Below are 12,363 nucleotides of genomic sequence, written 5' to 3' on the forward strand. Positions count from 1 at the left end.
AAACGTACGTCAAAATCCTTTAAACTTGTTCCCAACATATCCCTGTTCAGGACTGCCTTAATAAACATATTGATCATGCTCCAATATTCGGAAAACCAATGATACTAATGATATGCTGCTGTTACGCAGACCAACCAGATTATGCCTACACAACCCTGGATTTGAAAGTGTGATGGATATTAACTTTTTCAAGTTGCAAATCCTTGGACAGGTGTACGTACCGACAGACTCGATTGAAATATCGTGAAAATACCACTTAGCATCCAACATGTTACTTTGGTATTTGTATCCACAATGACAGAACATCACACACAGTATATAGGATATCAGACATCGGGAAAGCACGCTCGAAAGGAAATACCTTAATCTTGCAACTGGAATCAACATGACTGGACCTCGCCGAATGCAGAAACACTTGGCCTCACAATTTTCACGGTGGAATTTACAAATAATAAAAGTTATAAAAATTTACATCGATTTAGATATTTATCTAATTATATACGAGTAAGAATTTTAATCAAATTTTGATAGATTATTTCTGTTCGGGTTGACGTTTAAACCAATAGATTCAGTCTTGAGCTGCAAAAAGATCGCATTTTGCTCGCATGAAGATGAAGACCACTTCATAACACTCGGATTGCATGTATTTCACAGTCAAACCTGATTTCTAGGACCAATCCAATCTATTCGCTACACAATCATATAAAATACAAGGCCTTGAAACTTCCTGATCTATAAGGAGATTCCAAATAATAATAAGTCCGTTGATACCAAACTTCAAAGCATTAAACAAACGTAGGCAACATTAGGCCGTCGTTTTCTTGCTCTTACAGTATGACAAAAACGATTTACGAAAATAAACGCCAAGCTCTATCTAGGATATACAGTTAAAAACTTGTTAATAATCATCGCCTCTCGATACAACCTCCTTGCAAGTTGGTCGAAGTAGGATAGTGTGCTCAAACTGCGATACATAGCTGCCTTTCACATCGCACAAGGGTGGATATGGCTGCAAAATATTCTTAAGTTAACCGTAAAGACCATTTTATGGAGTGCAAAACAGATGTATCATCTGTTTATGATAAACCACAAAAAATAAAACACCAATTGCATAATTAGAAGATACTAACAAAAAATTGCAAATACATGCTATCAAAATGGAGACAGAAAAAGAAAGGTTCCTATATACTGAAAGAGCAATAAATGCAAGAACCTATACATATATCGTTCACACAAATGGTATCAAAAATTCGGCATGCAACTTGATAGGCAAAAGTCTACAGCATACAAGCAAACAAATGAGCTGAAGTTATCGTTAGGAAACAATCTTTCTAAACACAACTGCAACTTGCATTTTGACATGCGCCAGTGGCTCTACAAGCTGATATGTGTGAAAATATAAGAATCCTACATCCACATGAAATGAAGACACATTTTTAATTTTAACTTCCTGGAAAACCGATTCAGGATTCGCACAAGCATATATTACATAAGATAAACAAATGAAACCAAATGACACCAGATGACCAGAATGACTGTTATAAACACAGTCAACAAGCACTTTAAGGCATGGACAAAATAAAAACATACCTGAACTATTCCAGCATCAGAAAGGTTCTTAAGTGCCATCAGGTACTTTGTCTCCCCAAGTCGATCTAAATAGCGCCTACAGAAGGCCAATGTGGAAAAGTGCTTGTTGATAGTGCCAAGAAGTTGTTTTGCTCGGGGCAACCTTAAAGGTATGTGCCCAACATCAAAATTCTTCATGTAATGGCTGCACTCTAGGTCTTCTCTCACATATCCTTTTCCTAGAAATCAAAAATATTTGACCCCATTAGTGATTGCTTTCTCTTGGACATACATTTGTCTTTAACTGGTGACCAGAACAAGCGTAATGTCAAGACCATGCAATGCAAGGCACATGACAAGCATATTCCTACCTGTTGACCCAAAGGTCTCAATTGCATAAAATTCACCCTCCTCCATCTTAGTCTGTTCTCCTCCTTTCACAATTGGGACAGACTTTCCAGCATGAATTTGATAGCTACCTATGCTATGCCCATTTAAGTTCCGTATACTCTTGACTGCCACAAAATAAAAGAAGACAATTCAGCCCAGCGGTCCCATGTTAACACACACTTGCAATTTCAGCAACTTACAGCTCTACAACATGAACAGAATAAATTCATGAAGAAAATAATCTCTATATGTGAACTGTGACCAAAACAAGACTGCAATACCTTGATAGGTTTTCCCATTGATCTCTACTTCATATGATTCCATTACCTCTTGGATTGCAGCACCAACATCACACAAGCGTACATCTATTCCAGCTTCCTGACAAGGAACAGGGGACACAAGATAAAAAACCTCAACAAGGCACGTTATGATCACGACTACCATGCAATTATCCATTTTATATTAATTTAAAGGAACTTGCATGAATTTTACCGTTTCTAGACATTAAAGTCCTTAAGAGACCTGTGAGAATCGTTATTAGCAGTATCCTACAATTGAGAGAGATATGGAGATGATCTCTTACATGAAGGCAAAGATTACCATACTTTTTACATGAGAAAATATTTTACAAGAAGAGAGAGAGAGCGAGAGAGAGAGTCATTCATGTAGTTTAGCATGGATAGCTTATTTCCTGTGTCCAAATAATAGCATTTTTTTTAAGATATGAATGTCCTTGATGGCACACTATGTTGATTATTGGATTTCCAGCGCCTTGTGATTGTGATCTCAATGTTTTGAACTGCAATAATGCAATTAATATCATTATCTCTCAAGTTCTGATCGTTTGACTTCTGTTTTTGTATTTCAATTTTTTTTTTTTTTGGAATTTCAAATAGAACTGTATGGATGATACAGTCACGATTTTACTTCCGAATTCTGATAAAGCATTTGGATGATGACGCACTCCTTACAACCTTTATTTAAACATTTTCACACCAAACAACTAGGCCTCTTTCTCAAATATGGGAGACAAAGAATAAGATCTTCCACATGAGAACAATTACCTTCATTCTTCACAAATTCAAGAATTTCTGCATAAGATTCAGTTAAAGTGAAAAGCTGGTGTGTGATCTTAAAATTGGTCTAAATTTTTTCCCCTACATGAAACAGATTAAAGCTAAAAAAGGCTCATGCATGAGTTAATACTCACTTTAATGCCAGTATTTGTAGCCTCCTTTGATGCTTCTAGCAGTGGATTAAACATGGGATTAAACGCCACAGTGAAAGCACAATCTACTATATGCCCTGAAAGTTCAGAACAAGACCATCAAGGAAGATTATAAAATCAATTCCTATGTCATTAGGCAGGAAGCAGAGATATAGGACGATCTATAAGAACCAAAACTTTGAAGAATTTCAAAGTGACATTTTTTTCCAAAAAGGGTGACTACAAGCATCAAGCACAAGAGAGAGTGTGTGTGTATATATATATGTATATATAAAGAGAAAGAGGGGGAGAGAGAGAGAGAGAGAGAGTTTATACCATCAATATGTGTACCAAAATCCAACTTCATGACATCATCATACTGAAGTACGGTCTTATCACCAGAATTAGGAGTCCAATGAGCTGCAACCCTAATTTGTAACGCCAGATAATAGATATGTAATTGAAGTGGAACAATGTAGTTAGCATTGCTTTACTGGGGAGACAAATATTACCAATTTAATGAGCATCCAGTTGGAAAGGCGATGCCTGCTTGGAGACCATTTTCTGAGATCAATTTACGAACTGTATTTTCTAGAGTTTCACATAGGTCAATCATTAACATCCCTGGCTTTAAAATGCTCCTTATATATTTCCGCACCTAATGACAAGATATGAAGAAGTCAATTGCATGGGAATAATGTAAAGGAAAAAGTGACAGAAGTAGCAGCAGATGCATATGTGTGGGGAGCGGGGGAGAGAGAAAGAGAGAGTCACATCTCAACCTGTCGATGAACTTCAGCAGCTTGTCGAAGTGAATTGTATATGGGCTTCTCCAGGCGCTCAACTTCCCTCTTTTCTTCAGAAGTTGTTCGCCAGAGATTACTGAAGTAAAGAAGTCATTGTTAGAAATAAGATAGCATAGAAAAAGCTTATCCAAGGTGTGACAACAATGCCAACAATGTCAACGATAACATAGATTATCGGGATTAGCAAACCAAATGTATATTACCCCCGACTTTAGTTATCTATTAATATTAACAAGCGCAAATTTTGCAATCTTTTGAAGGCCTAGAATAGGACTCTTGAAAGACAGCTATGATGACACTATTGCGAGCTGTAAAACAGTTCCTATAGACTACCATCAGCTGTCCATGAGAAGGTTGTTTTGAATTCATGATGTACCCCTGATCGTACTTTCAACTTCAAATAAAAGGAGATTAGCTAAAAGCCCTTTTTCTTCACGACTTATTTGATGAGTGGAAACCAGATGGCATAGAAAGCCACCTATGTGAGCCTCCTCAACTACCTATGAAATAGTTTGTGCAAGAAGCAATTAAATCTTTCTTTTTTTTCTTTTTTTTTGAGAAACCTGATTATCGTGTTCAGGAATGGGCATAATTAAATTGCAACAACCCTATAAATCCTTGAATAAATAGTTGAACACTCATGACCTTATAGAGCATTTTCTTCCATTTAATCCCTCTCTTGCAGTATACACTTTTACCCATCATCCATCTGATTTTTTAGTTTTTACATTATCATCAAAGCAATAAAGAGCCATTACTAATCACCATAAACCATAAGACCCTTATGTTTCAGAGATAAAACAAACGGATAAGGCTTGACCTCTCATGATAACGCCCTTCAAAGTCCCTTTTCCTCTCTTTTTATAGAAGTTATGCACAGAGAATTTTCTGAAAAGAAGATGGGGAAGATAAGTGACAAGGATTTCCCAACATAACCAGCTTACTCGCCATTTAACAAAAACATCCACCCACAACCAATTCTCAGAAAGATCCATGAAAAGTTTGAAATTATCAACACCATCTCATCATCTGAGAAGGCGATTCTGGTATAAAAATTTTGGCCAACTTGATGCTCATAGGTTCATTAGTTGTTACAGTCATATTGTCCATATAGATATACAAAGTATGGATATCTATATGGATGTATATCTATATGGACAATATGACTGTAATGACTAATTGTCCATATAGATATACTCGTTTACCATCACTTGCCACATGCTTTCTTCAAAACAAACAGTATAACAAAGAGAAAATTCGCAAGTAAACAAGGATAAGAACAAACTTGCAGTGCCCACTAATACACAAGATTCAAACACAATTTATTTGTAAACACAGCATAATGTAGCAGATATCAAGTTCTTTACTGGGTCTACCTCTTAATTACGTAAACGATAAAATATTTATACTTAGTTACTTACTCATCTTTATATTGCTGAATTTCACCCTCAGGGAAGTCGCCAGACGAAAATAGATCAACCACAGGAACTGATGGTGGATCAGTCTGCTCAAGTTGTTCTTTCTTTTTCCTAAACATGCCAATTGAATCATCACAAATACTTGCAAAAAGATTGACCCACAAAAACACATGCTCAAAAAAGATACACAAAATGTTACTAAGAACAGGCACTCACTTGCTTTTGTTTTTTTTCTTCTTCTTTTTTGTTGTTTCTGTGGTAAGCATTTTCACAGTATGAGCACAACCAGCCAAATATTTGAGATATAGAGAATTATAAGCCATTCCACCAAATATTTGAGATAAAAAAAAATATAATCCATTCATACAAGATACACAGCAAACAAGAACAACTTTCTACATAAAAGAGAAGCAACAATTATCTGCATGAAATGCTATCCTTTTGAAGTATGATATGAAGAATCCCACAACATGGCACAGTTGCCAATGTGACAACATTTGAAACATCGTGATATTGCCGTCATTTTGCATAATACAATAGCATTTATGTAAAGTCACAACCTCTTCAAAGTTCAAATCAATAGAATTGAAGCCATAGTATCATCCCAAATTAAAAACAAAAAACGAAAGTTCCTTATAATTGTCAACTTTATGGTCCATTTTGTAATGTTTGTTTTATTATTGACAAAACTTGTATGTGTTTCTTCATATGTTTGCCAGAAAAATACTAAATGACTATTAATGAATACCTGATTTGACATCATCAATATCATTCTAAGCAATTTCTTGTGAAGGGGGACTTTTCTTTTATGATATGATATAGTACTTGGAGAATTCAGGATTAAAAAAAAAAAAGATATTTAAGATACTTAAAATTTTATAACATGACCATTTTTGGCATTTCTCGTTCAGAAACAACAAACTCTTTAGATGATGAAGTACAAACAAATATTTTCGGTGCAAAAATAATTTCCATATAAAATTTTGAAACAAAAAAAAAATATATTTATTAAAAATAAAAAAAATACATATTTAAAGGATAACCGAAAATGATTAACATGATTTTCATCCGAAAAGGTATAGTCAAATTCATAAAATCAATCTTTCCATTTTTACAACATAAAAATTACAGGAATCCCAATACATCATGTAACGGACAGGTCAGGTTCTGTCCCCATTTGCAGTCTTAAAGGGAACATCCAACTGAGCACAGTAGTTTTCAGCATTTTTTATGAAAAAACAATAAAGAAGCATTTACGAAAGTTTTTGTTCTTATGACAAATAACGTTTTATTTGTAGCCTTGTAGAATCATCAACCCAGTTTGTCTGGGTGCAACTTTGACTGTCTTTGGGACGGTCAGATCCGTAATTGCAGCATAAAGGAGCACACACAAATAGGTGGTTATCCAAATGTTTAAACATATTAGCCAAATGGGATATTATCTTATCGTGGTAGAATGTCACAGGTAATACAGTGAAATGAATAACAAAGACGTACCAACATGTAACATAACCTAACATAAAAGTCGCAAATTAAATTTTATAGTAATAAAAAACCATTAAGATCAAAATAGTAAGAAAAAAATAGAAGAATAGGAAAAAAAAAATCTCCTTGTGGAAAAACATGAATTCATAAACATAAAGAAATAACAAGTACAAGCAACCTATAACAACCATTCTTTCACTACGAATAATCAAAATTGACCGCTTTAATTACTTTCAACTTTCAAGACTTAAACAAGAGTCAAATAAATAATTTTTTACTACATATGATTTACTCCTTGGAATCTTGACACAATTTAATGGCCATACAACTTGTACTTTTATTTTGGAAAATCAGAAAAGCTTTTACAGAAAAACCATGAAAGCACTTCTTTTTGGCAGGAAATCCCTAATTTTATTTTTCTACTTTAGATATGTAGGAATGACTTTCATGATGAACTTGACATCAGGCCTAGGTTTACAAACCCAGTGATTCAACTTCAAAGACAATTGACTAGTGTCTCACTGGTCATCTCAGTGACTCAGCCTGGATTTGACTTCAATTTTTCACATAAAATCCATTTAAACATAACATTGATATATCACACATTATACGTATAATAATGTATATGCATATATACATAACATCTGACTAGAGAGAGTGTGTGCATGTGTGCATATATATATTATTCAATGTTGAGTAGTATGCACATGAGATGGAATTCATGAATGACTCTTAAGCCCACCCGTGACTCGACTGTCTTGGCAAATAACTCAATTGACTCAGCTGAAATTCACATGATTCAGCCTGGTCAACCCATAACTTACTGAGTCTTAACAGTTCCTGATTTATTTATTAGAACTAAGTTATTAAGCCAACTCAGTCGGCTCAGTGGAGATTTTAAACACCGGTTCAACCTTGAGTGAAAAAAAGAAATCATCTTTGATACTTTTTATGTTCTCATTGTGTAACATAAGTTACACAAGATATTGTCTTACCATAACATATGATATGGGGATGCATCATAACTTACATCTTATACAGTTAAATCTCTTGCAACTACATTATATAATGTATTGTACGATATGCTATTTTACCTACAGGCTACAACACTAGTTATAAGAAAGATGACATTCATAAAACCTGCCTCTTAGTTGTTACATTTTTTGGGGTATGTGATATAACATTCCTCACCAACATGTCTAAGCACCCATATAGCCAGCAGTTAAAATGTGCATTCCCGTAAAGGTGCATGAATTTCATTTGTTATCCTATATTTATTTTGTCAAAGACCGAGGCACTATAGAAATGTTATATTCACGTTACTGACACAGAATTTGACATGTTTAACAAGGCTGGAAGTAAATATCCGTCATACCTGCACCATCACCTTGGACCTCTTCTTCATCATCTTGCAAGGATATCGAAGTGGCGACAACTTCTTGATCCCTTTCTTTGGGCTCAATATTCACTGTACCCACCACTGGAGCTACAGACTTTTTCTTTTTCTTCTTCTTGGTAGCTGCACTCTACAGGTGAAATCAACAGTCTGATTATTTTAGTTATCTTTTTTCTTTACTTAGGTAGTTATTTGAAAAGAAAAAACAGGAAAATGGATTCAAGAAACCATCCACATGACATACAAACCTAGGACATCGAAAAAATTGACAATTCTAATAGAAAGACATCCCATAAAAGTGTACGTATCTGGAATAAGCAAAATAATGGAACCAGCATAAGGTATCAATAAACTATATCCCGGTAGCATTCAAGAATCAAATAAATACAACTGTCAACTAGCGACAGTAACAGTGTGCAGAATAAAACAGTTTATCCTGCTGCAGTGCTGCTCAACTTAATTAAACCAGTGATCTTTAAGTTTATTAGGTCTGCAAATAGAACTCCTGCAACTATACTCGAACCAGAAGTCTTTATGCAACTAGCAAATAAAAGAACGTGATAAGTTTCCTCAACTATTTTTAAAATATATTTGCCGTAATGAACACAAGCCAAAAAAGAAAAAGAAAAAAGAAAAAAATGGGAACATGAAGCGTCGAATTTAAGAGGATATAACAAGCGATAATAGAAGAAGAGCAACACGCAGACCTATTTGAACAGCGAAATAAGATGCATTGACAAAGTGATGGAAGGACACCAACGATAAAAATCGTCAAATGGTGCATCATAATACTGTATAAGCAATAGAAATGCAGTTCCAGAAGCAATGAGATCCCAATTGGTTGGATAGTATTTTTGACATGGTAGAAAATTTTGAAGGTTGAAAGTCTCTCGCAATTTATTTTTGCCCTAAAGAAGTCACTCCACAGGACTTCGCAATAATCACAAGAAAGATTCTAAAAAATCTTCAACTTCCAGTATTCGCACATGCTAGGTGGCATACCAAAAACATATGAAATCGGCCTATCCGGACATTATTGGCTTAACTCTCCAAGCCGATAAGAACATTCAATCACATTCCACGAGCACAGTAAAGCAAAAATGATCTACCAATAAAGTAACATACTAGAAACGCAAAGGATGCTCCACTTTTCTAATCGCCACGAAGAACAAAAAAACAATAAGATCGCGAAACGCGACTCCAAACCAAATTCAAGAAAAGAAAGGAAGACGCTACTACATGACCGGAAAGCTCACATACCGCGCCATTGTCGGCCGTTTCAGGATGTTGGTCCACCTGCAAATGGTTCAATTGAATGGAAGCCTCTTCCATGCCTACCGCCGACGCGCTCCCGACCATCTTCGCGCCTTCTAACGGAAACCAAATGTGAATAACTGCGCCTAAATAAGACAGGAAAGCCCAATCCCCCAAAAGAGAAATTCCCGATCACCAGCAGGAGTTTCTGAAAAAGACAACCACTAAGGAGAAGGAGAAGTCGGAGCCCGGAACCCTAACGAGGGAGACACCTCAAACCTCGTCTCTACCAAAACAAATGATGGAAGCACACAAGCCGGTAAGCCCAACAAAGAAAAAGAAGGCTCACCAGCGTAATTCGGTGGCCAGGGGGTTCTGGGAGCCAAGATACTGCAGAAACAGAGAGAGATAAAGACAGAGGAGGTGGAAACATATGAAAAAAGATTGGCATTTATAAGTTGCTTGCCCAGCAAGAACAAGAGGAAAACAATTGAGTTTCACATCTGCGAAAACATTCTCAAAAGAAGCCGTTGTCGTCCTTTCATGCCACGTGGCAAGAGGTCCGCAATTCTAACCTTTTTCGTTAGTTGGCAGCATGTACCATTCCGCTTGACGTTGGAGTGTTCAGTATCGTAACACTTGTTGAGAAGGTCAACAAGATGTACAAGTCGACATGGCCGGCAAACTTAGTGGGTGCCATTGACCTACTAAGTTTATAGTTGGCAAATTCGTGATTCAAATTTGGATAAGTGATTGGGCTATCGGGTCAGCAAGTTAACTTCTCGACTTGGTGACTTTACTTGTTGATTTGATTGAGTTTTAAAATAACCTGAATTGGATGAGTTAGGGACGAATTGAGCTGAGTCAGGAGCAATTAGGGCTAAACTTGACTCGTGGCTCGGTTTTCTAACAACCCAAAATGATTTGAGCGATTCTCAAGCCAACTCGACGAGTCAGCCAACTATGTCAGACTGCACCCGTCTCTTCTCTCATTTTGAGCTTTATATTCCTTCATGAATGTTGGTTCTAAACTTTTTTTTTTTTTTGGTCAATGATAAATTGATCGAACTTTTCTCTTCCTCCTTTCTCCTCACACATGTAGAGGAAAATTTTAGCTCCTTTGTGCAGCGGTAGGGCTTCTCACTTGTACTTTAGTGACCAGATTTCTTTCCTAAAGACTCGAAGCTTGCTCGGATAAGATGTTTAAGGTGGGGAGGTGTCTGCACCATATAATGAGCATTGCAAAATGAGTTGTACATCATTAATGTTGCTCATGGGAATCGAACCTTGACTGCCGGTGTGACAGTTTCAATCTGTCCTCATGCACCCGTTGGTCTATCGAGTGTGATCCCAATTTAATAAGTTTAAAATTTTCCTAATTTTATAAGGGTGTTATTGTAATTTTACCGTTATTACGTTGTTTTGCCCTAAACTCCATGTTAAGGGATGGAGGAGAACTTTGGTCTCTCAAGCACATAAATCCTTATATGTGTTTTCGATTTTCCTGGGTTCCTACTTCATCATGAAATATTTACTTGATGAACTTTTATCATTACTGAACTCTTCTTGATTTTGCAAACAATATGTTTACCGGATCGTGAAAAGAACATGCATTTTTCAGCACGTTTGCCAAGTCAAATTTCAATTTGTGGAAAGAGCAATCCCTATGAAGTAGAATATAAACATATTCCATCATATCAAAGAAACATGCCACGGATGTGAAAAACTGATTTTTAATTTAATCTATTTAGCAAATGATCGGTAGGATGCATAAATTATGCTTATAAGCATTCTATTATGCACCACAATTATATATATATATATATATGTATGTATCTTTTAGTTCAAATAACTTGTTAATTTTGAATTGAATAAGAAACATGGTTATGCATGTAACATTATATATATATATATATATATATATATATATATATATATATATATATATATATATATATATATATATATATGTGTGTATCTTTTAGTTCAAATAACTTGTTAATTTTGAATTGAATAAGAAACATGGTTATGCATGTAACATTGTAAAAGTTTTGTCTCGTATCTATCATTGTCAAGAATTTTGGGGGACTTATAAATAGGATTTCTAAGGGCTTAGTTGTCTTGGTTATTAACTTTTTTCAAGTTGAAACCGAAGTCACGAGGGTGAAGGTTGGGATATGATAGATGAGTTGTTAGAGTGGTATTAGAGCCCATTCAACACTTGGACTAGGTACAGATGGGTGTACCTTAAGGGGGAAAGATGGTAACATTCCAAAAGTTTGGTCTTATATTTAAGATTGTGATAAATCTTGTAAAACTTTAAGAGTATTGGTTCTCAACCATTTTTGGGCTGAAATTGAAGCTACTAGAGGATAGATTGGTACCAATCAAATCAATCTATTATAGGCATGTCAAACATGAAAATGGGCATATCATTTCTTGATCATCTAAAATTAGATAATGGGTGATAAAATTTCTAAGACAGGCAATACATTATCTCTTTATTTATAATAGAGAACCAATTCTATTTTTAATTAAAAAGACAAAAGAAAGTCTATTTATCCTTGCTCTAGAGAGAGCTTAGTCCAACGTTTTCTGTAGATTTTTTTCAAGAGAAAGCTTTGTTAACAACTTATAGGTGTTTCGTATGGCTTTACTTAAACTATACCCAGAGGTAATGTCATGACCCAATTTTTGACACTAATTTTTTTTAAATATAAATAATAGCGGAAGTAACATTGAGTCATGATCAAAACTTAAACAAATTAAATACATTGGTTTATTTTAAAAGTAAAAACACTTGGACCCAAACAATTAAAATAAACACAAATCCTAAAA

At 35.2% G+C, this 12,363-nt stretch overlaps 1 protein-coding gene across 4 annotated transcripts; it reads right to left on the reverse strand.

Moving 5' to 3' along the window:
* Positions 1 to 703: 703 nt before the first annotated feature.
* LOC116264737 (methionine aminopeptidase 2B-like) lies at positions 704 to 9,982 on the reverse strand. Of its 4 annotated transcripts, none has more exons than XM_031645107.2 (13): positions 9,875 to 9,982; positions 9,532 to 9,638; positions 8,251 to 8,401; positions 5,607 to 5,643; positions 5,394 to 5,501; positions 3,949 to 4,048; positions 3,679 to 3,824; positions 3,503 to 3,594; positions 3,170 to 3,264; positions 2,241 to 2,337; positions 1,941 to 2,084; positions 1,591 to 1,808; positions 704 to 1,009 (listed from the first exon to the last, which is right to left on the reverse strand). In XM_031645107.2, exons 2-13 carry the CDS (start codon positions 9,628 to 9,630, stop codon positions 899 to 901), a joined length of 1,398 nt encoding a protein of 465 aa, XP_031500967.1. In that variant the 5' UTR covers positions 9,631 to 9,638; positions 9,875 to 9,982; the 3' UTR covers positions 704 to 898. The 4 variants fall into 4 exon arrangements, with proteins under 4 accessions (XP_031500967.1, XP_031500969.1, XP_031500966.1 ...); XM_031645109.2 differs by having other exon boundaries at positions 9,532 to 9,641; positions 9,875 to 9,957; XM_031645106.2 differs by having other exon boundaries at positions 9,532 to 9,733; positions 9,875 to 9,944.
* Positions 9,983 to 12,363: the final 2,381 nt, after the last annotated feature.

The sequence above is a fragment of the Nymphaea colorata genome, chromosome 11 (assembly GCF_008831285.2).
Source record: "Nymphaea colorata isolate Beijing-Zhang1983 chromosome 11, ASM883128v2, whole genome shotgun sequence".
In the NCBI taxonomy this organism is placed as follows: domain Eukaryota; kingdom Viridiplantae; phylum Streptophyta; class Magnoliopsida; order Nymphaeales; family Nymphaeaceae; genus Nymphaea; species Nymphaea colorata.

Excerpts from the sequence above, each read along its gene's own strand:
- LOC116264737 (XM_031645107.2), bottom strand. The coding sequence starts at position 9,630 with ATGGTCGGGAGCGCGTCGGCGGTAGGCATGGAAGAGGCTTCCATTCAA. Across the intron at positions 2,338-3,169 it reads CTACAAATACTGGCATTAAA|GAAGCTGGAATAGATGTACG; the intron begins GTGAGTATTAAC and ends GTTCCTTGTCAG. Across the intron at positions 1,010-1,590 it reads CTGATGCTGGAATAGTTCAG|CCATATCCACCCTTGTGCGA; the intron begins GTATGTTTTTAT and ends AATATTTTGCAG.